Source organism: Coregonus lavaretus (genome assembly GCF_964263955.1).
Source record: "Coregonus lavaretus genome assembly, chromosome: 3".
Classification (NCBI taxonomy): Eukaryota; Metazoa; Chordata; class Actinopteri; order Salmoniformes; family Salmonidae; genus Coregonus; species Coregonus lavaretus.
Window position 1 is genome coordinate 69,974,240 of NC_139990.1, and position 25,434 is coordinate 69,999,673.

The following is a 25,434-nucleotide window of genomic DNA, read 5'->3' on the forward strand; positions in this document are numbered from 1 at the left end:
CTGTACTAGTGTAGTGGAAGTCCAGAGGGTAATTTCTCAAAGCTGGTGGAAAAGTTGGACAGGTACATTACCCTAATATCCTACAGTACACACTAGTGTAAGCTTTGACGTCGGATCAGAATTTCAATAGAAACAACAGGTGATGGTAAAATGACTCTCAACTCTGGACTGTATCATTTATACCCATTGTGTTTACCTGCCACCACCATTGATTGTACCACATGTATCGTTTGATTGTACTGATTGCAATATATGCAAATGTATTGCACTCTGTTTGCACCACTCTTTTCATATACAACAAGGTTAACTTTCCACAAATTCCGTGGTTTTCCAGAAATCCCTGTTGGAACATTCCTGTATTTCCTTCCCTCCTAATTCCAGGAATCTTCCAACTGGGATTTCTGGAAAACCCGGGACTCTTGGGAAAATTACAGAATTTCACAACCCTATATAGAACAGTATTATATAAACCCAGCTCATCCCCATACTCCAGAGAGAAAATAACTTGCTCACAAAGGCACAACAAAGACAGGCGGCAAAGAAGTGAGAAAATTAAAGGAACAAATGAAGAGAATAATTTAGGGAATAAAAAAACACCCAGAAAATACATTGCGAATGTGGTAGCTGCAGTGGGTCTATTTGCATTCCAAGCTTCCAAGCGGGAGTAAACAGCGATTTTTGGACCGTGTCGTGTTAAGTACATTGGCTGCTGGCGACAACCTTGCCAAACAGCTTTGTGAAATACCCCCTTCAGTCCTAGGAAACAGGGATTGTTTTAACCCTTCACCAGCTAGCTGAACATATTTACATTTTAGTCATTTAGCAGACGCTCTTATCCAGAGCGACTTACAGGAGCAATTAGGGTTAAGTGCCTTGCTCAAGGGCACATCGACAGATTTTTCACCTAGTCGGCTCGGGGATTAGAACCAGCGACCTTTCAGTTACTGGCACAACGCTCTTAACCACTAAACTACCTGCCGAACACCTATATTTCAGTTTCAGATAACACACATATTTCACTTTCAACCAAGTTTCAATAACCAAGTCCACTATTTAGTCATATTACAAGGTTCAGCTACACAATATAGCTGTATGAAATATTACAAATAGCCCCATATAGCAATGCGGTTTTGGCACCGGCGGGAATAAAACGTTCTATCGATATCTAACACTGTTTGCTTGTGAATTAGGTAAAGCGGAGGGAGCTGTACGTGTGTTGCTGCTACAGCCTGGGGCAGTACAGACAGAGGAATATAAAACAGCGGATGGTTTGGTCAGTCTACAGAGAACCATAGAAAACTGGAGAAGAGAGATTTAACAGCAAAGCACAGAGGCACAGGAGGATGGCAGCAGGAAGGAAGGGATGTGATTGGGCTTTTCTAGACCTCCTTCGGGAGGAAGGGATGGGGGGAAAAATAGGGTTTGCCATGGCTGGATACCTGGTTTCCTGATTTTCATTTTCACAGTCAAAGATAAATAGAAGACGGCGGTGGGCCGCGGTGGGCACACCCTCTGGCGGTGTTGATGTTCTCCGTCGCATCCCGTAGAAATGAGTATCAAATCGAAAACTGTCGCCTTAGAGGTTCACCACGGGGATCCTGACGGAGAGAGAGAGAGAGAGATGATATCGTATGTGCCGAACTAGAGTAAGGGGAATAGAGAGAGAGATGAGATGAGATGAGCCGAACTAGAAGAAGGGGAATAGTGATAGACAGGGGCAGAGGAAAAGGGTTAAGGTACAGGAGAAGGATAGAACTGGAAAAGGGGAGAGGGGGAAAAGAACACTTAGAGAATTAGAACATAATACGTTATTAGTATTATATAACACTAGAGTAGGGAGAATTTGGAGTAGGTGAAAGAAAAGTATGAAAACTAGAGTAGGGGAAAGGAAGAGGGGGGGGGGGGGTAGAAAGGACAAGAAGGAGAACTTGATGGGGGGAGGAGGAGAGGAGAAACTAGGAGAACTGGAGTAGAGTCCAATTATCCTGATTGAAATTAACTTTAAATCCCCGGCTATAAAAGCATCATTTCATGGATTGTGCGCTCATTGCTTCCAGAGCTGTATGACTCATAGGAGAGGAAGTTCTAAAACACACATACATCTCATAGCCCTAACACTTCAGGCCTGTGTACACTATTGCCTAACTATGCACATGTACTGTTATGATGCTCATACACCACACAGGGAGAGGGACCAACCATTCCTTGACACACCATCCACTCACTGACAAACAAACACACACATGCATCCACGCATGCAGACATTCGCAGACATAAATTGATTCAGAGTCAGACACAAACGCGCGCACACACACACACAAATCAATGTACTAACAACTCCACACAAATACACACTCTCCCTCTCTCTCCAGTGAGCTGGTGAGGCGACTCATTACCTCTCCCTGTCGGTAAAGGAGGGGGTGCCGTGCAGCGTCTGCCGGCTGTCCTCCAGAGCCAGAGAACGAGGGAGGGCGAGAGAGAGGGGGGGGGCCACGCCACGGGAAAGCGGGGGTGGGTGCTGGGAACAGCTGCGGTCGTAACTGGCAGAGAGAGAGAGAGAGACAGAGTAAGAGAGAGAGTCGGAGAGCGAGACTGAGTGAGAGGAAAAGAGGGAATGACAGAGCCATTTAGCAGCGGCGAACACATTACACTGCCTCTAAGAGAGAGTTAATGCACTCATTTGACTCATTAAAGCACTATCAGATGAGAGGGAGAAGAGCAGAGAGGTTGAGAGAAAGGGAGGGAGAGAGAGAAAGGGAGTGTGGTGGTCGAGGTTGAAATAGCGGGTAGAAAGAAAGAAAGAAAGAAAGAAAGAAAAAAAGAAAGAAAGAGGGTAAAGAGGTGAAGGAAACAGAGGGTGTGAGAGAAGGTAAAGAGAGGGGGAGAAATGAAAAGAAATAGAGAAAGGGGAGAGGGAGAGAGATGAAACGAGAGAGAGAGGAAGGGGATACAGGGCTGATGTGGGGAAACATTATTCCAATTACGTGTATGAGTTATGATGTTGTTGGCACAGTGAGAGTCACAGGTACAGTATATACACAGCTCTTTAGAGCACTCACACACAACAAAGCCTTTTTCACAGTCACACACTGTAGATCACAGACACGCAGTTTCAGTCAGGCAAACTATCCACATTACATGTATATACACACACACACACACACACAAGATATTCACCAGGATTCATACCAGATGGTGAAACGTTCTCCAACATCGATTGCTTTTCGATTATCACAATCAACAGAATTCTATTCAATTTAATTATATTCAATGCTATACTGTCTCTCCTCTATTCCATCCCCTACTGTTACCCATCAAAAACCTGCCCTCCATTCCTCACCACAATTTACCCCCTAGGTATATTTACAGTCATGCTGAAACTGCAACATAAGCCCACACATACACAACACAGAGAGAGAGAGAGAGATACTGTTGCTCCAATTAAGCACACCAACAACACTTGTTTCCAGCACACACACACTGTAAAGTCAGCACACGCACTTTCAACCAGCCTACAGTGGAGGATAATTAAGTTAGCTGAACACAGAAACACTTAGAGCAGGTTTCAGAGAGAGCGAGAGAGCGAGACAGAGAGAGATGGAGTTGATCGTATATCGGCACACAGTGAGCAGAGGGATTATCTGACGATCTGGAGCTTGCCCGGGCAGCGCTGGGAGGGAAGAAGATAAGAATACTATGTGATGATCAAGGATCAACCAGAACCCAGTATTACTGAAAGGTGATGAAGCTAAATTAAAGTAAAGGATGAAGAATGGGGATGAGAAAGAGAGTGCGAACGAGAGAGAAAGAGAGAGGGGGGGGGGGGGGTTGAAAAGAGAGAGGGGAGACAGGAATGAGGGAGAGAAATTAAGAGTGACAGAAGGTAAGAAAAATTGAGCGGGGGAAAGAGAGAAAAAGAGCGATTGAGAGACAAATGGGAGAATAGGAGTGAAAGAGAGTGAAATAGTGAGAGTAGGTGGGAAAAAAAGAGGCCTCCAAATAAATGAAGCCATTAGCACGAGCCCTGCTCTACATTCCAGAGAGCAGTCTTCATTTGAGTACGCACAACACACACCCAGCTGATTTTAAAGGTGAACGGTACATCAAACATCATATGAAAGCAAAAGAGAAAACCCACAAACTGTTTAGATGTAGCAACACAGCGTCATGGATATCAAGACCCGAAGTGGTTGAAATTGCGCCACCTTAAACCTCTGAAAGCCTCTAAACATTGGGAAGGTATTTTCATCCGCTATCTAGAGCCGAGTTTTACCATTCCCATGTTCAAACAAATAACACTGTTGAAGTGCCCTGATGTACATAAAAAATATGTTTCAGAGAAGGGGTAGAAAGAGAAAGAAGGGGGGGGGGGAGAGAATGGGGGAAAGAGAGAGGATTCTTACCAGAGTTTGGCTGTAATGATGACAGCAGTCAGGATGAGCAGAGAGGAGATGGTCACAGTGACGTAGAACTGAGGGTCCACTGGAGGAGGACACACACACACACACACACACACAGAGGAGTTACCTTTCACATGGTTGGAAATCAGCACAATAGAAGGAACAATCAAATCAGCACAATAGAAGAAAACCAGGGTCATGTGCATTATAGCATGCAATGGAAAATGCTTTGAAATGTTTTGCAACTGAAAACAAAAATGAGCGTTTCTTTATTGGACCAGGTAGACCGTCCCTGTTTCAGTCATTTTTCTTCCGTTTGGAGCCTTATGAATAACCCAGGTCAACTGCAATGATGCAAGAAAAAAATCACAACTCTGCTTTTAGAGAGTGCCCATACTGTCAGTACAGCAACTCAAAAGAGAATGAGCCGATGAAGTCATCCATTCCATCGCTTGGTGTGTGATGTCACCCATTTCCTTTTTGTGTGTTTTTGTGAGTTCAGAAAACTCTATTAAGTATTCTCCACCACCAAGACGCAGCCATCCATCCACACAAAGCCAGCCCAGTGGGAATTGAAGTTACTCCCTGATGCCCGAGTTCTTCTGATGTCTTTGTTCCAAAACACTCTGTTCTCATGCCCACCAATACAAATCCTTTATTTTTAAAACCTTTACTAATTTCTACGGTGCCCACCTTCCTCAGGCTCTCTCTCCTCCGCCTCACTTCTTCCATCTTCCACTCCCTCTGCGTCCGGGGCCTCCAGCAGGTCCAGGGGCTCCTGGGGCAAAGCGCTGCCCGGTGCACTCTGATGATGCGGCCAGGCCTCGACGGTTGTCGTGGGGACTTCATGCCCATGGTGATGCAGGTCCGCTTCCTGGCTGGACAGGATGTGATGCGTCTCGTCCTCCAGGGGCAGTGTGGGGCCCCAGTCCACAGACCAAATAGGGGTGGGTGTGACCTGTCCTGCGACGGACAGCTGGGCCGAGAGGGCCTCCACCTGCCCCTCGCCCTCGTCGTCACGGTTACAGGTTGAGGGTCGCGTCACCGCGGCAACCAGGAGGAAGAAAAGGCAGCGGAGGGCGGTCAGTCGTTTGACAGGAGAGATGGAGCTGAGAGAGAGAGAGAGAGAGAGAGAGAGAGAGAGAGAGAGAGGGAGGGAGGGAGGGAGGGAGGGAGGGAGGGAGGGAGGGAGGGAGGGAGGGAGGGAGGGAGGGAGGGAGGGAAGGAAGGAAGGAAGGAAGGAAGGAAGGAAGGAAGGAAGGAAGGAAGGAAGGAAGGAAGGAAGGAAGGAAGGAAGGAAGGAAGGAAGGAAGGAAGGAGAGAGAAAAGAAGAGCGAGACGGAGGGAGAAATAAAGAGAAGCAGAAAGAGGTGGGAGAGAAAAGGAGGGAGACAGAAAGAGAATTAGAGCACGATTAACATTACAAATGCATTGTCCACTGTCTAACTGGACTCCTCATGCAACATGCATACAACCAGATGGTCTGACTCTGTGTCTGTCTAAACATCCTCTCACTCTCTCCATCTTACCATCTCTCCATCGCTTCGTTCTGTTCACTGAGCCCCCACACCTCCGATCATCTCTCTCTCTGAGAGGAAAGAAGAAAAAGAAAAGAGAGGAAGAGCGAAAGAGAGAGAGGCAGGGTTCACTTCTCTTCTGACAGACTGATATTGAAAATGTAAACAGACACTCATAGACAGCAGTACAGGAATAAACACATCCCTCTCTCTCCTGGGCAGTGGCACTCCTGGCTGTCCAAAATGAACGCTTAATTATGCCACATGCTTATACAGTTCGCGCATCAGACAGACACACACGCACGCACACACACACACACACACCTGTGCACAAAACATTCATCATACGCATGCATGGAGCCAATATCCCACATGGTGCTACTTTTAGCTCTAGAAAGATTGACTTCATATCTACTACCGCTGGCACACACTCTCTATCGCGCTCTCTCTCCCCCTCACACACACCCTAACACACACACACACACAAGCAGACAACTCACTGTCACACAAGCACGCACACCACATTCACTCAGACAGATATCAGTTAACATGCCTACCTCTGGCTGAAGAGAGAGGGAATGAGAGAGACAGCGAGAAAGGGGGAGATATAGAGAGCAAGTGGGAAAAGGCATTGGTTGCCTTAGCGACAGAGACATGTAGAGTCTGAGAGAAAGAGAGAGAGAGAGAGGGAGGGAGGAGGATGGAGGGAGACTGTAGGAAAGAGATTGAAATATTAATTATGCTTTTAACTCGTTCAATTAAATGGACAGCAAAAAAATGAAATGGATTTGAAGACGGAAATAATGAAGATACAGATAATAATATTCTAATTTTGGGGGCAGAAGAAAAAAGTATTCTGTTATGTTTAGAAAAAACTGAGACAAGCCAGAGGGAGAGAGAGTGGTGAGACGGAGAGGTGGAGGAAAATCAATATACATTAATTTACACTAGGACAGGGTTGAGTGGGGTGATGAACAGAATAACTGGTGTTCATAATAAACAGGGACACCGCAGGGGTACACAATATGTAGGAAAAATATTTGGAGGCAGGAAGGTCACAGTGTGAAAGCTTTATTGCATACATGAAACAACAACATTTACATAGAAAATGATCTCTCGCTCGCACTCACTCACACTCTCTCTCTCTCTCCGTATGCTCTATCTCCACCTCCGCCACTCTCTCAATCTGTCACACTTCACTCCCCCCCTCTCTCTCCTTCTCCTCTGTCCCCCTCACTCCCTCCCTCTCGCCTTAGTTGCTCTTCATGCTGTGAGGCGCAGCGTCTTGGGCTTGGTGGCGGCGGGTGGCTCTCACTGGAGAACACAGCGAAGCCACGATGTCGAGCCAGACTCTGATGCGTCTTGGGATGTGTAGTCCTCTTCTTTGTCATCATCGTAATCTACAGTAACGTGGGGAGTCATAGTTCAACGTGTGTCTAATAGTGGATGTAATAGTGGATGAATAATGGATTTGTGATTGATATAGATATAAATTGATATAGATTATTAGGAATACAGTAGGAACCTGTTGATAGTGATTATTTCCTTAGAGAAAAGAAAACAGCAACAGCCAACAATGGACCAAAACTATCCTTTTTCAGTAAATGCGCTTTTAAATGCGCTTTAGGGCTCGATTCAAACCGTAGCGCTGATGATCTTCGCTGTAGGTCATTTCCGATTGAGCCGACATATGCAGCGTTTGCCGTGAATGCATTCTCCGCGAACGCAATGTTCTGCTTTAAAATTTATACCGCTCTGTAGCGCAGGTCTTCAGCACTACGGATTGAATCGAGCCCATAGTCTTTATCAAAGCTATCAATCTTGAAGTTACTTAAGATATATTCTTACAGCTACTTTTTTGGATGTGATTTATATAGATTTGTCTACAGCTGGAGCTAAAGAAGACACTTTGAACAAATGGCTTCTTGCCGTAGAAACACTTTGCGACGTGTTGCTTTGAGTTTTTCTGATCTATGTATATTATTGGTGTGTGTGTTTCAGCCTGCTGTTACCCCCCTCCTCACCATCACTGTCCTCCTCGTCCTCGGAATCGCCCTCTGATTCCATCAGGGAGGCGTCCAATCGACTGTCTCGCTTCGTTGTGACATCACCCCTGTGACAACATCACTATTAGACACCGACAGTCCATATTGTTCTTGTTATACTGTGTGAATTCGGAAAGTATTCAGACCCCTTGACTTTTTCCACATTTTGTTACGTTACACGTAAAAAAAAAAAAATCACCCCTCACCAATCTACACACAATACTCCATAATGACAAAGCAAAAACAGGTTTTTAGAAATTGTAGCAAATGTATTACAAAGCCCCCCGGAAATATCACATTTACACAAGTATTCAGACCCTTTACTCAGTACTTTGTTGAAGCACCTTTGGCAGTGATTACAGCCTTGAGTCTTCTTGGGTATGACGCTACAAGCTTGGCACAACTGTATTTGGGGAGTTTCTTCCATTCTTCTCTACAGATCCTCTCAAGCTTTGTCAGGTTGGATGGGGAGTGTCGCTGCACAGCTATTTTCAGGCCTCTCCAGAGATGTTCGATTGGGTCCTGGCTGGGCCACTCAAGGACATTCAGAGACTTGTCCCGAAGCCACTCCTGCGTTGTCTTGGCTGTGTGCTTAGAGTTGTTGTCCTGTTGGAAGGTGAACCTTTGCCCCAGTTTGAGGTCCTGAGCGCTCTGGAGCAGGTTTTCATCCAGGATCTCTCTGCACTTTGCTCCATTCATCTATCCCTCGATCCTGTCTAGTCCCCCAGTCACTGCCGCTGAAAAACATCCCCACAATATGATGCTGCCATCACCATGCTTCACCGTAGGGATGGTGCCAGGTTTCCTCCAGACGTGACACTTGGCATTCAGGCCAAAGAGTTCAATCTTGGTTTCATCAGACCAGGAATCTTGTTTCTCATGGTCTGAGAGTCTTTAGGTGCCTTTTGGCAAACTCCAAGCGGGCTGTCATGTACCTTTTACTGAGGAGGCTTCCGTCTGGCCACTCTACCATAAAGGCCTGATTGGTGGAGTGCTGCAGAGATGGTTGTCCTTCTGGAAGGTTCTCCCATCTCCACAGAGGAACTCTGGAGCTCTGTTTGAGTGACTATCGGGTTCTTGGTCACCTCCCTGACCAAGGCCCTTCTCCCCCGATTGCTCAGTTTGGCCGGGCGACCAGCTCAGGTGTGCCAAGCTTATAGCGTCATACCCAAGAAGAATCAAGGCTTTAATCGCTGCCAAAGGTGCTTCAACAAAGGGTCTGAATACTTATGTAAATGTTTTATTTCTGTTTAAAAATAATAATTTGCACCCAAAGAAAATGCTTTGTCATTATGGGGTATTGTGTGTAGATTGATGAGGGAAAAAAAACAATTTAATCAATTTTAGAATAAGGCTGTAACGTAACAAAATGTGGAAAAAGTCAATGGCTCTGAATATTTTCCAAATGCACTGTACATAAAACATTATGCCGGATTAAAACACAATAAAGCCTGAAGGCTTATTTCCATTGTGGTCCTCATATGTCAGTAGCCCACATGCATGGGATCAAGTCCCAGTTCCATCGCTAGTTCGGAAGAAACTCTCTTCTCTCTTCCCTGTCATTCTACACTGTCCTATATGTACAAAAATTAAAATAAAACAAGAGAAGGGAGACCCCTCTCCTTTACAAAAAATAAAAACAAATATTATCCAACTGACATTGGTTTAGTGTAGAGCACATGAAGAACTGAGGATAGGGACATATGAGTAATAGTTAACTTTTTGTCAGGTGCACCCATAAAGAACTTCTGAGTTCTATTAAACTAATCATTAAATCATCAGATCAGTATTCATTGATCTAGATGAGTACTGACAGAAAGGTGTTGAGCCCACCTCTGCTTCCCGGAGCTGGGGAGCTGCTCCCACACCGTAAGGTCACGACCCCCGGTGACCCAGCGGTGACCCCCACTGCCCGTGAGCCACGCCGCAAAGCAAAGGATTCTCGGAGCATCCGCACAGGTCAGCGAGGCCAGGTACCTGCACTGAGGTAGAGAGAACACTGGGAGAGATGGAAGGAGAATAGGAGGGAGAGAGAGAGGGGGAGAAGGAGAGAGAAAAAGTTGATGAAAACCAAAATAGATTGCGGTAACAATGCATTCTATGAACAGCGTGGCTCTATAGGTTGGCAATAGTACCATAATATTCAATGAACAACTAGTTGTGTTAGCTTTACTCACAGTTCAGGGTGCTTTCCCCATTCGCCAAATCGTAGCATGAGCCAATGAGGAGTCCCCCTGTCTGATGTACACAATCTGTTACTCCAGCGATGCTGCTGTGATTGGTTAGCCTGCACACGGTGCCTGTGGTGATTGGAGAGAGGAAGGGTAAACATAAGATAGCACATAGATCGGTAAGGTCTAGCAATGCACCGTATTAAAGCTGGCTCTTCTATATCGTGCACGCATTCACTCACACACACACACACACACACTGCTTCTCACCTGTCCTCCAGTTGAGGATCCTGAGGTTGGCTCTGCCATAGGCAACGAAGAGCCTGTCGCCACGAGGACTGATGGTCAGACGACCTCCCTGACTCCCGCAGCCTGTTACCTTGGCATCCCAGTGATGTAACAGCCGCAGGGGGTCACGGTTGGTGCAGAGCCCCTCCCACACAGAAACCCCCCCCTCTGCTGAGCTGCTGAACACAAGGGGACCCTGGGACTGTGGAAGATAGAGAAGGGGGCAGTTGTCATGGAGACTGAATGCAGCGGCTGAATACAATGCATGGATAAAGGTGTGTGTGTGTGTGCATGTATGTGTCTGTGCGTGCATGCTTGTGTGCGTGTGTGCGTGGTCTCACATGGCTTTGCATGATTAATTAACAAAGAAGGTGGGGATGGTGCTTTCACTGCTTTGGCTTAAATGTGTTGAGCATGTAACGCTACATGAATGTAAGTCTTAAAGGCCCAGTGCAATCAAAAACTTGATTTTCTTGTGTTTTATATATATTTCCACACTATGATGTTGGAATAATATTTTGAAATTGCAAAAATTATGATAATGCCCTTTTAGTGTAAGAGCTGTTTGAAAAGGCCGCTGAAAATATCAGCCTGTTTTGGTGGGATTTTCGTTTCGGCCTGCCTGGTGACAAATTAGTTTATAGACCAATAAGAAAGACAGTTCCAAACCTCTCTGCCAATAACAGCTAGTTTTCAGTTTTCCCCTCCCCACTCAGAACACTCCCTGACAGAATTGGCTCTTTGCTAAGAAGCAATTTCTATTTCTCTTTGACCATTTTAATTGAAAACAATCACAGTGAGGTACTTAACTGTTACCAATAAATATTTGATATTGAGATCAAAACAGCTACATTGGACGTTTAAACTATGTATTTGAACAGCTTACGCCCCCAAGGAACCTTACAAAGTCTTTTAGCCAAACATGTATAGTCCATTTCTGATCCTCTATACCAGGGTTTCTTACTCTACGGGTCGGGACCCAAAGTGGGCCCTGGGCATGACAGAGTTGGGTCCCGAGTTATAAGAACACATCTATAATCACACACTATTTCTTCTTAATTTGGGTCGTTGGAGGACAATTTGGGCCTCGAGCTGGAAAAGTTGAAGAAACGCTGTTCTATACTCCTAGGAAATATAACTTATTTATATTTGAAAGTAACAAAAAACGAGGAAAAGAGCACTGAATACTCTTTTGAACCTCTTTGGAATCTATATATCTTCTTAATAATTTATCTTAAATAATAATATATTTCCACACTGCCTACAAGTGTGTAGCCTATAAGATATTTGGTCCTTCAGGCAGCCATTTTTGTTTCTGCCTCAGCCAATTTGTCTGGCATGGCAACAACAACTAAGTTGGCTAAAGCACACACAGACCTGGCAATGGTGCAGAAATATTTGCTTTAATTTCAGCAAGGCCTTGATGAAAACACAAGTTCATGTTCATTAGGGCGCACAACAGAAAACGAAAATGATTGTTTGTTATTGGACCAGTTTCAGTCCATTTTCTTCAGTTTGAACACTATAACTTAAAAGTCTAGAATGTGACACTATTGGCTCTTGATTATGGCAGCCACCTGTAGGGAGGTGACAGCCTCCTCATGGGCATTGATTGATTGACAGTTGTCCATGGTTTGCCAGCTCCATGCCTGAACTTTACCCCCATCTGCAGACAGAGGGAGAGAGGGAGGGGATAAATATAGAGTGAGGGAGCGGGAGAGAGGTAGATAGAAAGAGAGAGAGAGAGGGGGTGAAGGGAGAAGGAGAGAGAGAGAGAGAGAGAGAGAGAGAGAGAGAGAGAGAGAGAGAGAGAGAGAGAGAGAGAGAGAGAGAGAGAGAGAGATGGATGGGAGAGAGAGAGTACAGGAAAAGAGAGAGGGGAGGGATGGTAAAGAGCAAGAAAGAGAGAGAGAGAAAGAGAGAGACAGGGAGAGAACGAGAGGTTAACTAGGCCTGACAGTTGCTGGCAGACATTACTGATGGTTTGCATAAATACCTGTGAGCCTGAGTCTCCTCACTTGTCTGCCTCTATCAGTCTGACTACCCTTACTGCCTACTGCAGGGGTAGGCAACCCTGGTCCTGGAGTGCCGCAGGCACTTCATGTTTTTGATTTAACCAACCTGGAAGACCAGGTGTGTTGAATTTTGTTAATCACTGAACTGACCAATTAGCTCAGTTGGTCAGGTGTGGTGCCTAGTTGGAACACAATCCTGCGGCACCCCAGGAACAGGGTTGCCTACCCCTGGTCTACTGAGTCTCTCATAGACAGTCACAGACACACAAACATAAATACACACACACACACACACACAGAAACTGCATCCACACAGACCTGATCCAGTGATGATGTAGCCATCACCTTCAGGCACGAAGCAGAGAGCAGTCACCGCATTAAAGGTGTAGATGGACTTTACACACTGGCCTGGATGGAGAGGGGAACACTGATTTAATTGTCCACAACACCCACATGCAATTGCGCAGGCACACGCAAACACACCACATAGACGCACACAAGAACTCACCCAGACAAAGCTGTAGGGCTCAGACTGTGTGTGTACAGTGGCTTGCGAAAGTATTCACCCCCCTTGGCATTTTTCCTATTTTGTTGCCTTACAACCTGGAATTAAAATTGATTTTGGGGGGTTTGTATCATTTGATTTACACAACATGCCTACCACTTTGAAAATGCAAAATATTTTTTATTGTGAAACAAACACGAAATAAGACAAAAAAACAGAAAACTTGAGTGTGCATAACTATTCACCTTTTGCAGCAATTACAGCTGCAAGTCTCTTGGGGTATGTCTCTATAAGCTTGGCACATCTAGCCACTGGGATTCTTGCACATTCTTCAATGAAAAACTGCTCCAGCTCCTTCAAGTTGGATGGGTTCCGCTGGTGTACATCAATCTTTAAGTCATACCACAGATTCTCAATTGGATTGAGGTCTGGGCTTTGACTAGGCCATTCCAAGACATTTAAATGTTTCCCCTTAAACCACTCGAGTGTTGCTTTAGCAGTATGCTAAGGGTCATTGTCCAGCTGGAAGGTGAACCTCCGTCCCAGTCTCAAATCTCAGGAAGACCTGTATTTAGCGGCATTCATCATTCCTTCAATTCTGACCAGTTTCCCACCACTGCCAATGAAAAACATGGTGTTCTCGGGGTGATGAGAGGTGTTGGGTTTGCGCCAGACATTTTCCTTGATGGCCAAAAAGCTCAATTTTAGTCTCATCTGACCAGAGTACCTTCTTCCATATGTTTGGGGAGTCTCCCACATGCCTTTTGGGGAACACCAAACGTGTTTGCTTATTTTTTTCTTTAAGCAATGGCTTTTTTCTGGCCACTCTTACGTAAAGCCCAGCTCTGTGGAGTGTACGGCTTAAAGTGGTCCTATGGACAGATACTCCAATCTCCACTGTGGAGCTTTGCAGCTCCTTCAGGGTTATCATTGGTCTCTTTGTTGCCTCTCTGATTAATGCCCTCCTTGCCTGGTCCGTGAGTTTTGGTGGGCGGCCCTCTCTTGGCAGGTTTGTTGTGATGCCATATTCTTTCCATTTTTTAATAATGGATTTAATGGTGCTCCGTGTGATGTTCAAAGTTTCTGATATTTTTTAATAACCCAACCCTGATCTGTACTTCTCCACAACTTTGTCCCTGACCTGTTTGGAGAGCTCCTTGGTCTTCATGGTGCCGCTTGCTTGGTGGTGCCCCTTGCTTAGTGGTGTTGCAGACTCTGGGGCCTTTCAGAACAGGTGTATATATTCTGAGATCATGTGACAGATCATGTGACACTTAGATTGCACACAGGTGGACTTTATTTGACTAATTATGTGACTTCTGAAGGTAATTGGTTGCATCAGATCTTATTTAGGGGCTTCATAGCAAAGGGGGTGAATACATATGCACGCACCACTTTTCCGTTATTTATTATTGAATTTCTTGAAACAAGTTATTTTTTTCATTTCACTTCACCAATTTTGACTATTTTGTGTATGTCCATTACATGAAATCCAAATAAAAATCCATTTAAATTACAGGTTGTAATGCAACAAAATAGGAAAAACGCCAAGAGGGATGAATACTTTTGTGTGTGTCTGTGTGTGTCTGTGTGTAGTGAACTCACCAGTGCTTAAAGCCCAGATCCTCACACAGCAGTCTGCTGAGCCACTCAGGATGAACTTCTCCTTGTCTCCCAGAGACAGATCCCAGGCTAGAGAAAGAGAGAGAGAGAGAGAGAGAGAGAGAGAGAGAGAGAGAGAGAGAGAGAGAGAGAGAGAGAGATTTACAGTAGGGAGTAGAGGGGGGAATGGAGGGGAAGAGACAAGGGAGGGTTGAACAGAAGAAAGAGATGGAGAGAAATGTGGGGGAGAAACTTATAATTATTTGTTATCATTGTACAGTTCATAGTCAGTATGCATATAATTATCATCCATGATGTTATTGATTTAATATGATATATTCCAGAGTTCTCGTCTTGGCAATGTAAGCCTGACTTATGCCAAAGAAGCTCATGGAATCAGAGAAAAAACCTGGAGAGAGAGATGGAGATATGGAGAGGGGGAGCGTGGGAGGAGAGACAGAAAGGGCAGAGAAGTTCAAGCAGTGTAACGATCCCTCCTTCAGTCAGAATGAGGTAACCCAGAGTGACTGCTGCTGCTAGTTCTCTCCATGGATTTGACCTGATGAACTAAAACTATAATTACACTGCCTGAAATCAGGATGCCTGACTGAGAATAAGGGTGTAGGGGTGTGTGTGTGTGTGTGTGTGTGTGCGCGTGCGTGTACACGTTTTACTATACTTGTAGGTACCAGAAGTCTTCACACGAATAGTAAACCTGTCCTCACTTGTATAAAGTCTATTTTAGGCTTAGGGGTTAGGTTTAGGGTTAGGGTTAGAATTAGGGGTTAGTGGTTAGGTTTAGAGTTAGAATTAGGGGTAGGGTTTAGGGTTAGGAGTTAGGGTTAGAATTAGGGGTTAGGATTCGGGTTAGGAGTTAGGGTTAGGGTTAGTATAGTAAGACATAGCTGTGTGTGTATGTGTGTGTGTGTGTGTGTGTGTATGTGTGTGTGTGTGTGTGTGTGTGTCCATTCCCTACCTAGTCTCCTACAGTATTCAGGCGGCGGGGCAGACAGACAAGTGACCCCACCAGTGTGACCTCCCAGATTCCGCTGCTCTGTTGCCGTAGGAACGTGCCACACCTTTACTGTTGTGTCTCGACTGAGAGAGAGAGAAATAGAGAGAGAGACGGAGAGAACAACAGAGAGAGATTAAGTCAGTGTGAGAGCAGACACGGTTCAAGTACTTGAATAACACTGCTAACACTGCTCAGTCGAGAATGGCTCTCTTGGTGTAGGAGGAGAAAGTTAGCATGTCAGAGTTACAGAGAGAGGAGGAGGGAGAAAGAAAGAAAGAATGAATGAAAGAGAAAAAAAGAAAAAAAGAAAGAAAAAAGAGAGAAAGAAAGAGAGAGAAATTAATTGAATTATTCACAGTTATGAGATCTATTATTAAATCGGAGAATGACTCACTTACCTGCCGGAGATCACCAGGTTGTCAATGGCAACCACACAGGTGATGATGTCACTGTGACCCTCCAGCGACGTCAAGCGAAACTTGGCTTTCCCCCATGATGCTTTGAGAGATGTAAACTCTGCATCTGAAAAAAAAGGGACCCATCATAATCACCATGAACACAGAACCCAAGTCTTGCGTGAACTTCTTTACAAAGGGCCCGATTCAGACTGTACGCCTTTCCTATGCACATCTCAGTAGTTGGTATTCAGGCTTTGTGCAGGTGCGTAACGGGGTTTGCAGGCGTGGTTCCCTTGCGTGTGCTGAATACATTTAATTCAACCGCTGAAAACCCTTCCACTTGATGGCCAAAATATTTCCCCTGGAGTTATCATTCAATAGGGTTTTTAGTACATTTATCTAAAGCCATCCCTTTAAATGTGGTGTTCCTTTAATTAGAATATATGGAGAGTGGTTCAGAATATTAGGGATCAATGAAAGAAAGCCATGTAAATACACACATATTCGTCTCCTTTTCAGCACCTATTGGTCGATTTAAAAATACTCTGATCTTTTTAGGGTTAGGAAAGCATTTATGAATTATTAAAAAACTGGTTTGGAGAGCCTTTACGCACAAAATATATTGGTGAATCAAAAATATAGTTGTTTGATTCATCCTGAACATTTCCATATTCAATTAATAAATCCATGAAATATTGAAAGGTGAGAAAAATGTACAATAGGGGTTGAAAAGTAGTCCTATAAATCTACCCTAATAATCCTCACTAATCATGGAATAGTGAGGACAACGGTACAGTCGTCGTGAACCGTGTGCCAGGCTCCAGGTTTAAACTACTACAGTGGCTTGCGAAAGTATTCACCCCCCTTGGCATTTTTCCTATTTTGTTGCCTTACAACCTGGAATTAAAATTGATTTGAATTTTTGTGGGGTTTGTATGATTTGATTTACACAACATGCCTACCACTTTGAAGATGCAATTTTTTTTGTTGTTGGGTGAAACAAACAAGAAATAAGACAAAAAAACTGAAAACTTGAGCATGCATAACTATTCACCCCCCAAAAAATCAATACTTTGTATGCCACCTTTTGCAGCAATTACAGCTACAAGTCTCTTGGGGTATGTCTCTATAAGCTTGGCACATCTAGCCAAGCTTATGCCAGTCAAGACAAAACTGCTCCAGCTCCTTCCAAGTTGGATGGGTTCCGCTGGTGTACAGCAATCTTTATGTCATACCACAGATTCTCAATTGGATTGAGGTCTGGGCTTTGACTAGGCCACTCCAAGACATTTAAATGTTTCCCCTTAAACCACTCGAGTGTTGCTTTAGCAGTATGCTTACGGTCATTGTCCTGCTGGAAGGTGAACCTCCGTCCCAGTCTCAAATCTCTGGAAGACTGAAACAGGTTTCCCTCAAGAATTTCCCTGTATTTAGCGCCATTCATCATTCCTTCAATTCTGACCAGTTTCACAGTCCCTGCCGATGAAAAATATCCCCACAGCATGATGCTGCCACCACCATGCTTCACTGTGGGGATGGTGTTCTCGGGGTGATGAGAGGTGTTGGGTTTGCGCCAGACATAGCGTTTTCCTTGATTGCCAAAAAGCTAAATGTTTGTCTCATCTGACCAGAGTACCTTCTTCCATATGTTTGGGGAGTCTCCCACATGCCTTTTGGCGAACACCAAATGTGTTTGCTTATTTTTGTCATTAAGCAATGGCTTTTTTCTGGCCACTCTTCCGTAAAGCCCAGCTCTGTGGAGTCTACATCTTAAAGTAGTCCTATGGACAGATACTCCAATCTCCGCTGTGGAGCTTTGCAGCTCCTTCAGGGTTATCTTTGGTCTCTTTGTTGCCTCTCTGATTAATGCCCTCCTTGCCTGGTCTGTGGGTTTTGGTGGGCAGCCCTCTCTTGGCAGGTTTGTTGTGGTGCCATATTCTTTCAATTTTTTTATAATGGATTTAATGGTGCTCCGTGGGATGTTCAAAGTTTCTGATATTTTTTTATAACCCAACCCTGATCTGTACTTCTCCACAACTTTGTCCCTGAACTGTTTGGAGAGCTCCTTGGTCTTCACGGTGTCGCTTGCTTGGTGGTGCCCCTTGCTTAGTGGTGTTGCAGACTCTGGGGCCTTTCAGAACAGGTGTATATATACTGAGATCATGCAACACTTAGATTGCACACAGGTGGACTTTATTTAACTAATTATGTGACTTCTGAAGGTAATTGGTTGCACCATATCTTATTTAGGGACTTCATAGCAAAGGGGGTGAATACATATGCACGCACCACTTTTCCGTTATTTATTTTCTAGAATGTTTTGAAACAAGTAATTTTTTTAAATTCCACTTCACCAATTTGGACTATTTTGTGTATGTCCATTACATGAAATCCAAATAGAAATCAACTTAAATTACAGGTTGTAAAACAACAAAATTGGAAAAACGCCAAGGGGGATGAATACTTTTGCAAGGCACTGTATATATGGTCTGCAGTCCATAATGATTCAAATAGGCTACATGTCGCAAATTATTGCACAACTTGTAATACGTTAGCCTAATATGATCCACTATTGCTAGCAATCCTCAGGACCACCACATGAACGTGACAGAGGAAAGAAAGGTAAACTAACTATGGAATGGAATGATGCAAAATGTAAGGAAACGAACACTAAAGTGACCGTTATAAATGTATGTGGGTATAACTGACAGTGGCTACCAATAGTGGCTAATATTTAACACGATACAAATTGTACAAAATACAGTGAAAAGTCTGTGCATATAATTAAAACATTCTAGAAACCATAAATCAACTCTCTAGGTTTGGCGCTATACTCTAATTTGCGCATGGCTACAGAAGCTTGGGTCTCCAAATGTCATCCTTGCAAGTTATAAGGCCTGCATATTATAAACGCCACTGTGGGAAAGTTGATATGTTGATATGCTGTAGTGTGCTGCCATATGACTGGTTTCACATTTGTCTCCAGCGATCATAAATTAAAATATATCTAAAACAATTGTCATTCATATTTACAATCCCCTTATCCAAATGGCTTACCTTACCTAGAGCTTATCAATAGCTCTTATCAATTTGTAAATTACAGTGCACGGAGAATGGTGTTATTTCTATCGGAAAAAAGAAAGAAGATGTTGTTCCACTTGGAACTGACAGGTTGCTCGACCTTATTCATCGTTTCATCGCGCGTGAAGGTGGTGGAATTATGAGGGAATTAAGTCAAGGTAGACACACCTCCACCACACCTTAATTTATTTAATCTCCACCCCAAACGAATAGCGAGTGAATAGCATGGTATTCTCATGCTTAAGTTTAAGGTCAGAATACGTGTAGAGAGAAAAGTGCATAAAAATAGATTTACGTTCCATTTACGCACACTTATTCTTGGGTCGGAATTCCCCACAAAGCGTCTCAGAGTAGGAGTGCTGATCTAGGATCTGTCCATACAATCTTATTCAGTATGACCTAAAAGGCTAAACTAATCCTAGATCAGCACTCCTATTGTGAGACAGGCCTCCGGCCTGATAATGGATGTTGGGAGTGACTATAATAGTCATGGTTGACTCATCACTTCTCTAACCTTAATTGATCAATAATTACTAAACACGTATTTGTCAGCTCTAGAGCATGCAACTAATTCTGTTTCTAGGAAACAAACAGTACAGACAGATCAGCTCGTGTTCAGGTAGGTACGATCTGAATTTATGAAATGGTTGTTTTGGTTTGTCGTTGTAAAGCGGTTTGCTACAGTGTGCCCACAGTGGACCCTAATGAACACAACCCAGGTGGGAAGGACAGATCAAAACGTTGACTATTTAAGATATTATTTCTGGGAGCCTACCAAGCAGTGTGCATACATTTTCTTTCCTTCAATCACAGTACATTTGTGAGATACCAATGAGTATGAGAATGTGTCTACATAATCTATCAAACTACAAAACCCTAGTTCACAGATAACCCCACCTTCCTGGTTGTCCTTGGGGCTCGTGTCGGTCACAGCTAGACATGTCTCTGACTGCTCTCCCCCTGCTCCTGTCTCTCTCTGTCCTTCCGTCTCCTCCTGTCTTCCTGTCTCTCCCCTCGTTACCGTCTCCTTCTGACTGTCTGTCTTCTTCTGTCGGCCTGTCGGCTCTGCTTCTCCCTTGGGGATTTTGGGGATCTTGGTAGCAGAGGGGCTGTGTGATGGAAGCACCTCAGAGGTGGCTTCACTGTACCCGAGCAAAAAAAAAAAAAAAAAACAATAGAGTGAATTGACAGTGCAGTCACATATAGGAAAACATTATGTGCACAGACATACAGTACAGTACATAGGCTAAGCCATAGACACACAAGCAAGCTTACAAATAATGATAAGAATTTCTTAAATTCTAGTATAATCTCATCATGTCTTTATATTACTTTGTGATAAATACATTTCCCCTGGTGTTCCCTGGGAGAGTGTGCCCAGTCGTGACTCTGTGGAAGGAATCCCTAAGTGATGGCTACATGACGTACTATCCCCTCTACTACGCCAATACATTATGATGCCTTGAAAGAATGACTGACTGACTGACTTTGACCTATGTCGGCTAGACTCAAGCCAGATCAAAAGCATAAAAGTGAATGTTACAGCTTGTGAACAGGGATGTTTATCTCCCCTCTCTCTCTCCCTCCCTCCCCTCTCTCTCTCTCTCCCCCCCTCTCTCTCTCTCTCTCCCTCCCTCCCCTCTCTCTCTCTCTCTCTCCCTCCCTCCCCTCTCTCTCTCTCTCTCTCCCTCCCTCCCCTCTCTCTCTCTCTCTCCCTCCCTCCCTCCCCTCTCTCTCTCTCCCTCCCTCCCCCCTCTCCCTCTCTCTCCCTCCCTCCCTCCCCTCTCTCTCTCTCCCTCCCTCCCCCCCTCTCCCTCCTCTCTCTCTCTCCCCTCTCTCTCTCTCTCCCTCCCTCCCCCCTCTCTCTCTCTCTCTCTCTCTCCCTCCCTCCCCCCTCTCTCTCTCTCTCTCTCCCTCCCTCCCCTCTCTCTCTATCTCTCCTTACACTTGTCTTTTCATCTTCTCCTGTTTTCCTTCTCCCACAATCCCCAGAGTTTGCTGGGGGCCAGAAAGCTGCAGCAGAAGTTCAGCCAATCTGGTGCGGAGCTCCGCCTTCCTGGAGATCTGAAGATGGGGGGGGGGGGGGTTGGCTTAGATTTGTTTGAACATCATTTAGGTTAACAAAACATGGATGACTGTAGAAATCTCCCTGGGTCCGTCTCAATAGTCTAACGTCGCTCCTCCTTCATCTGCACTGATCTGAGAAGAGATGGACTGATAAAAGACAGTGAGTAGACATCCATCCATTATAGTACTGTCACCTGTCCAATGTTTCCAGATCAGAGCAGATTAAGGAAAGGAGACAAAATTACCACTGTAGACTATTGATATGTGCCAATATGGCCGACCGGTGGCTTCAAAGCCTCTCATAGCATCAGCAATCCAGGGTTCATAAACGCAAATCAAGATGATAAAGGCGTGATACATTTAGACACAAGAGAAGGGTATCATGTTATGCTTACATTTGATATATTCAATTAGTGCCAGTGTAGATGAGGTTGATCTAAAACCACATCTAAAACTCTGTCAAAACCCAATGAGAATGCAAGTTGTTTACCACTATATTTCTAAAGATTATGATCTAGCGAGCCAATTCTCTATCTCACATGGGTGAAATGATTTAATGATCAGCTGTTCTGTGGTCCAGCTAGGTTGCAGTGTTTGAGGGTGGCCTCAATTGAACTCACTCACCATCGAGAGTGTAATAATGTAAAATGTAACCTGCAAGATTGTATTGGAGGATTAAGGTGCTACATCAAGATCTCTCCTGGGAGTGAGTACAGTCATATCCGGGAGTATTAGTACCAAGGGAAATCTATTCAGGATTGTGGAATAAGCGCCGGTGCGCTCATGACACGACTGATATTAAAACTATGGATGAAGATTAGAAGTGAAGTCGTGTTCTGTACCTTTACTCTTTCTTCTGGAGTGAGAGATTGAGAAATTTTGATCTCCAGATTCTCAATCTGTCTCAGTTTCTTCTGGAGCTTTCTCACCTCCCCCATCTGAAATCCCTATTCTACAAGCACCAACAACTGTCCCAGATTATTCTGTATACAACGTTTCACTAGGCGTGTGGGCCATGCAGCATTCAAGTGTTTCTACCGTTTCACTAGTTTTCTGTCCGCTCTCTTTACAGTCAATTGTTTCCATAGACGTGTCTCATCGCTGATGGCAATAATGGTGGATAGCCTGTTCGAGGGGATACATTTGAGCAAGGATGTGCGCAGATTCGCTAATCTTCATCACATAATGAGTAGTTTTTCGAACACAAGGAGAATTATGTAGATCAGTGATTCTGCGCAGTCCGACTGCAATGTAGTAGATCTCAAACACACACAGGAGTTTTAGTAACTTCTTCTCTGGTCTTCCGGACAGTTACAGCCATTGCTCTGGTTTACAGTGACACTAGGTGGAAGGGAGAGGAACTTAATTGACTAAATCCAAATACCAAGGCAGCGTTTAATTTGAATAAAATGTGCTCCCTCATTTCTGCCCTCGTTCACTTCTCCCCTCCACTGACTGATTTGATAAGATTGCATTTTTGTGCCAATATGTGCCTTTTGTTATAGCCTAACAATGTTTGGTGTTATAACTTAATAATTATTTATATTCAGTGTATGGGACTTGGTCTTCAATAATTCAGTTTGTGAGATAAAGCATTTAAATAGCCATTTAATTCAATAACAAATAAGTGCTCAATCATAACGCACCTTTTGTTATAATAAGTTGTAATAACTTTAAACTTCCATAGTAAAAATGATTTATATGTCTAGTGCCTATAGAAAGTCTACACCCGACTTGGATTTCTTCACATTTATTGTGTTACAAAGTAGGATTAAAATAGATTTAGGCTAGTTGTCATTTTTTGTCAACTATCTACATGAAGAAAATGTGATATATTTTTTAAGATGAATGAAAAATAAAACACTAATATACCTCGATTAGATACAGTGAGGGAAAAAAGTATTTGATCCCCTGCTGATTTTGTACGTTTGCCCACTGACAAAGAAATGATCAGTCTATAATTTTAATGGTAGGTTTATTTGAACAGTAGGAGACAGAATAACAACAAAAAAATCCAGAAAAACTCATGTCAAAAATGTTATGAATTGATTTGCATTTTAATGAGGGAAATAAGTATTTGACCCCTCTGCAAAACATGACTTAGTACTTGGTGGCAAAACTCTTGTTGGCAATCACAGAGGTCAGATGTTTCTTGTAGTTGGCCACCAGGTTTGCACACATCTCAGGAGGAATTTTGTCCCACTCCTCTTTGCAGATCTTCTCCAAGTCATTAAGGTTTCGAGGCTGACGTTTGGCAACTCGAACCTTTAGCTCCCTACACAGATTTTCTATGGGATTAAGGTCTGGAGACTGGCTAGGCCACTCCAGGACCTTAATGTGCTTCTTCTTGAGCCACTCCTTTGTTGCCTTGGCCGTGTGTTTTGGGTCATTGTCATACTGGAATACCCATCCACGACCCATTTTCAATGCCCAGAAAAACACCCCCAAAGCATAATGTTTCCACCTCCATGTTTGACGGTGGGGATGGTGTTCTTGGGGTCATAGGCAGCATTCCTCCTCCTCCAAACACAGCGAGTTGAGTTGATGCCAAAGAGCTCGATTTTGGTCTCATCTGACCACAACACTTTCACCCAGTTCTCCTCTGAATCATTCAGATGTTCATTGGCAAACTTCAGACGAGCCTGTATATGTGCTTTCTTGAGCAGGGGGACCTTGCGGGCGCCGCAGGATTTCAGTCCTTCACGGCGTAGTGTGTTACCAATAGTTTTCTTGGTGACTATGGTCCCAGCTGCCTTGAGATCATTGACAAGATCCTCCCATGTAGTTCTGGGCTGATTCCTCACCGTTCTCATGATCATTGCAACTCCACGAGGTGAGATCTTGCATGGAGCCCCAGGCCGAGGGAGATTGACAGTCTTTTGTGTTTCTTCCATTTGCGAATAATTGCACCAACTGTTGTCACCTTCTCACCAAGCTGCTTGGCGATGGTCTTGTAGCACATTCCAGCCTTGTGTAGGTCTACAATCTTGTCCCTGACATCCTTGGAGAGCTCTTTGGTCTTGGCCATGGTGGAGAGTTTGGAATCTTTCTGACTGAGAGGGGTTCAAATACTTATTTCCCTCATTAAAATGCAAATCAATTTATAACATTTTTGACATGTGTTTTTCTGGATTTTTTTGTTGTTATTCTGTCTCTCACTTTTCAAATAAACCTACCATTAAAATTATAGACTGATAATTTCTTTGTCAGTGGGCAAATGTACAAAATCAGCAGGGGATCAAATACCTTTTTCCCTCACTGTAAGTATTCACCCCCCAGAGTCAATGCATGTTAGAAACACCTTTGGCAGCTATTACAGCTGTGAGTCTTCTTAGGTAAGTCTCATAAGAGCTTTGCACACCTGTATTGTGCAATATTTGGCCATTATTCTTTTCAAAATTCTTCAAGCTTAGTTAAGGTGTTGGAGATCATAGCTAGACAGCAATTTTCAAGTCTTGCCAAGCAGATTTAAGTCCAAACTGTAACTTGGCCACTCAGGAACATTCACTGTCTTCTTGGTAAGCAACTCCAGTGTAGATTTGGCGTTGTGTTGAAGGTTATTGTCCTGTTGAAAGGTGAATTACTTTCCCAGTCTGGTGTAAAGCAGACTGAAGCAGGTTTTACTCTAGGAGTTTGCCTGTGTTTAGCTCCATCACATTTATTTTCATTCTGAAAAACTCTCCAGTCTTTGCCGATGTCAAGCATACACATACCATGATGCAGCCACCACCATGCTTGAAAATAAGGAGGCAGTTACTGAGTGATGTGTTGTGTTGGATTTACCTCCAACATAAGGCTTTGCATTTAGGCCAAAATGTTTATTCCTTTGCAGTGTTTTTTTTCTTCCAGTATTACTTTAGTAATTTTTTTTCTGTATATTTGTATTATTATTTTCACTCTGTTATTTAGGTCACTACAGTTGTTGATCCATCCTCAGTTTTCTACCATCACAGCCATTGAACTCTGTAGCTGTTTTAAAGTCACCAATGGCCTCATAGTGACATCCCTAAGCAGTTTATTTCCTTTCCTATAGCTTAGTTCAGAAGGAAGACTGCATCTTTGATGTGTCTAAGTGGTTTAATACATCATCCACAGCATAATTATTAACTGGACCATGCTTAAAGATATATTTAATGTCTGATTTGTTATTGTTACCCATCTACCAATCACTGCTCTTCTTTATGAGGCTTTCGAAAAGCTCCCTGGTCTTTTTAGTTAAATCTGTGCTTGAAATTCAATACTTGACTGAGGGACCTTATAGATGTTGTATGTATGGGGGACAGAGGAAGGGGTAGTCATACAAAAATTATGTCAACCCCTATTATTTCAC

The 25,434-nt window shown here is 43.8% G+C and overlaps 2 protein-coding genes across 2 annotated transcripts; both read right to left on the reverse strand.

The window, feature by feature from the left end:
* Positions 1-1,576: 1,576 nt before the first annotated feature.
* Positions 1,577-5,976, reverse strand: pianp (PILR alpha associated neural protein; the record flags this gene model as incomplete). Its single annotated transcript, XM_084157600.1, has 5 exons — positions 5,930-5,976; positions 5,094-5,509; positions 4,404-4,482; positions 2,397-2,540; positions 1,577-1,598 (listed from the first exon to the last, which is right to left on the reverse strand). Exons 1-5 carry the CDS (start codon positions 5,938-5,940, stop codon positions 1,577-1,579), a joined length of 672 nt encoding a protein of 223 aa, XP_084013726.1. The 5' UTR covers positions 5,941-5,976.
* Positions 5,977-6,973: 997 nt separating this feature from the next.
* On the reverse strand, positions 6,974-22,253 carry LOC311116921 (uncharacterized protein). Its single transcript, XM_084157465.1, has 13 exons — positions 21,947-22,253; positions 20,983-21,101; positions 19,935-20,179; positions 15,957-16,080; positions 15,520-15,641; positions 14,547-14,633; positions 12,755-12,844; positions 11,999-12,087; positions 10,404-10,623; positions 10,140-10,262; positions 9,796-9,961; positions 7,942-8,030; positions 6,974-7,317 (listed from the first exon to the last, which is right to left on the reverse strand). The coding sequence occupies exons 1-13, from the start codon at positions 22,040-22,042 to the stop codon at positions 7,229-7,231; spliced, it is 1,659 nt and encodes a 552-aa protein (XP_084013591.1). The 5' UTR covers positions 22,043-22,253; the 3' UTR covers positions 6,974-7,228.
* Between the last annotated feature and the right edge of the window lie 3,181 nt (positions 22,254-25,434).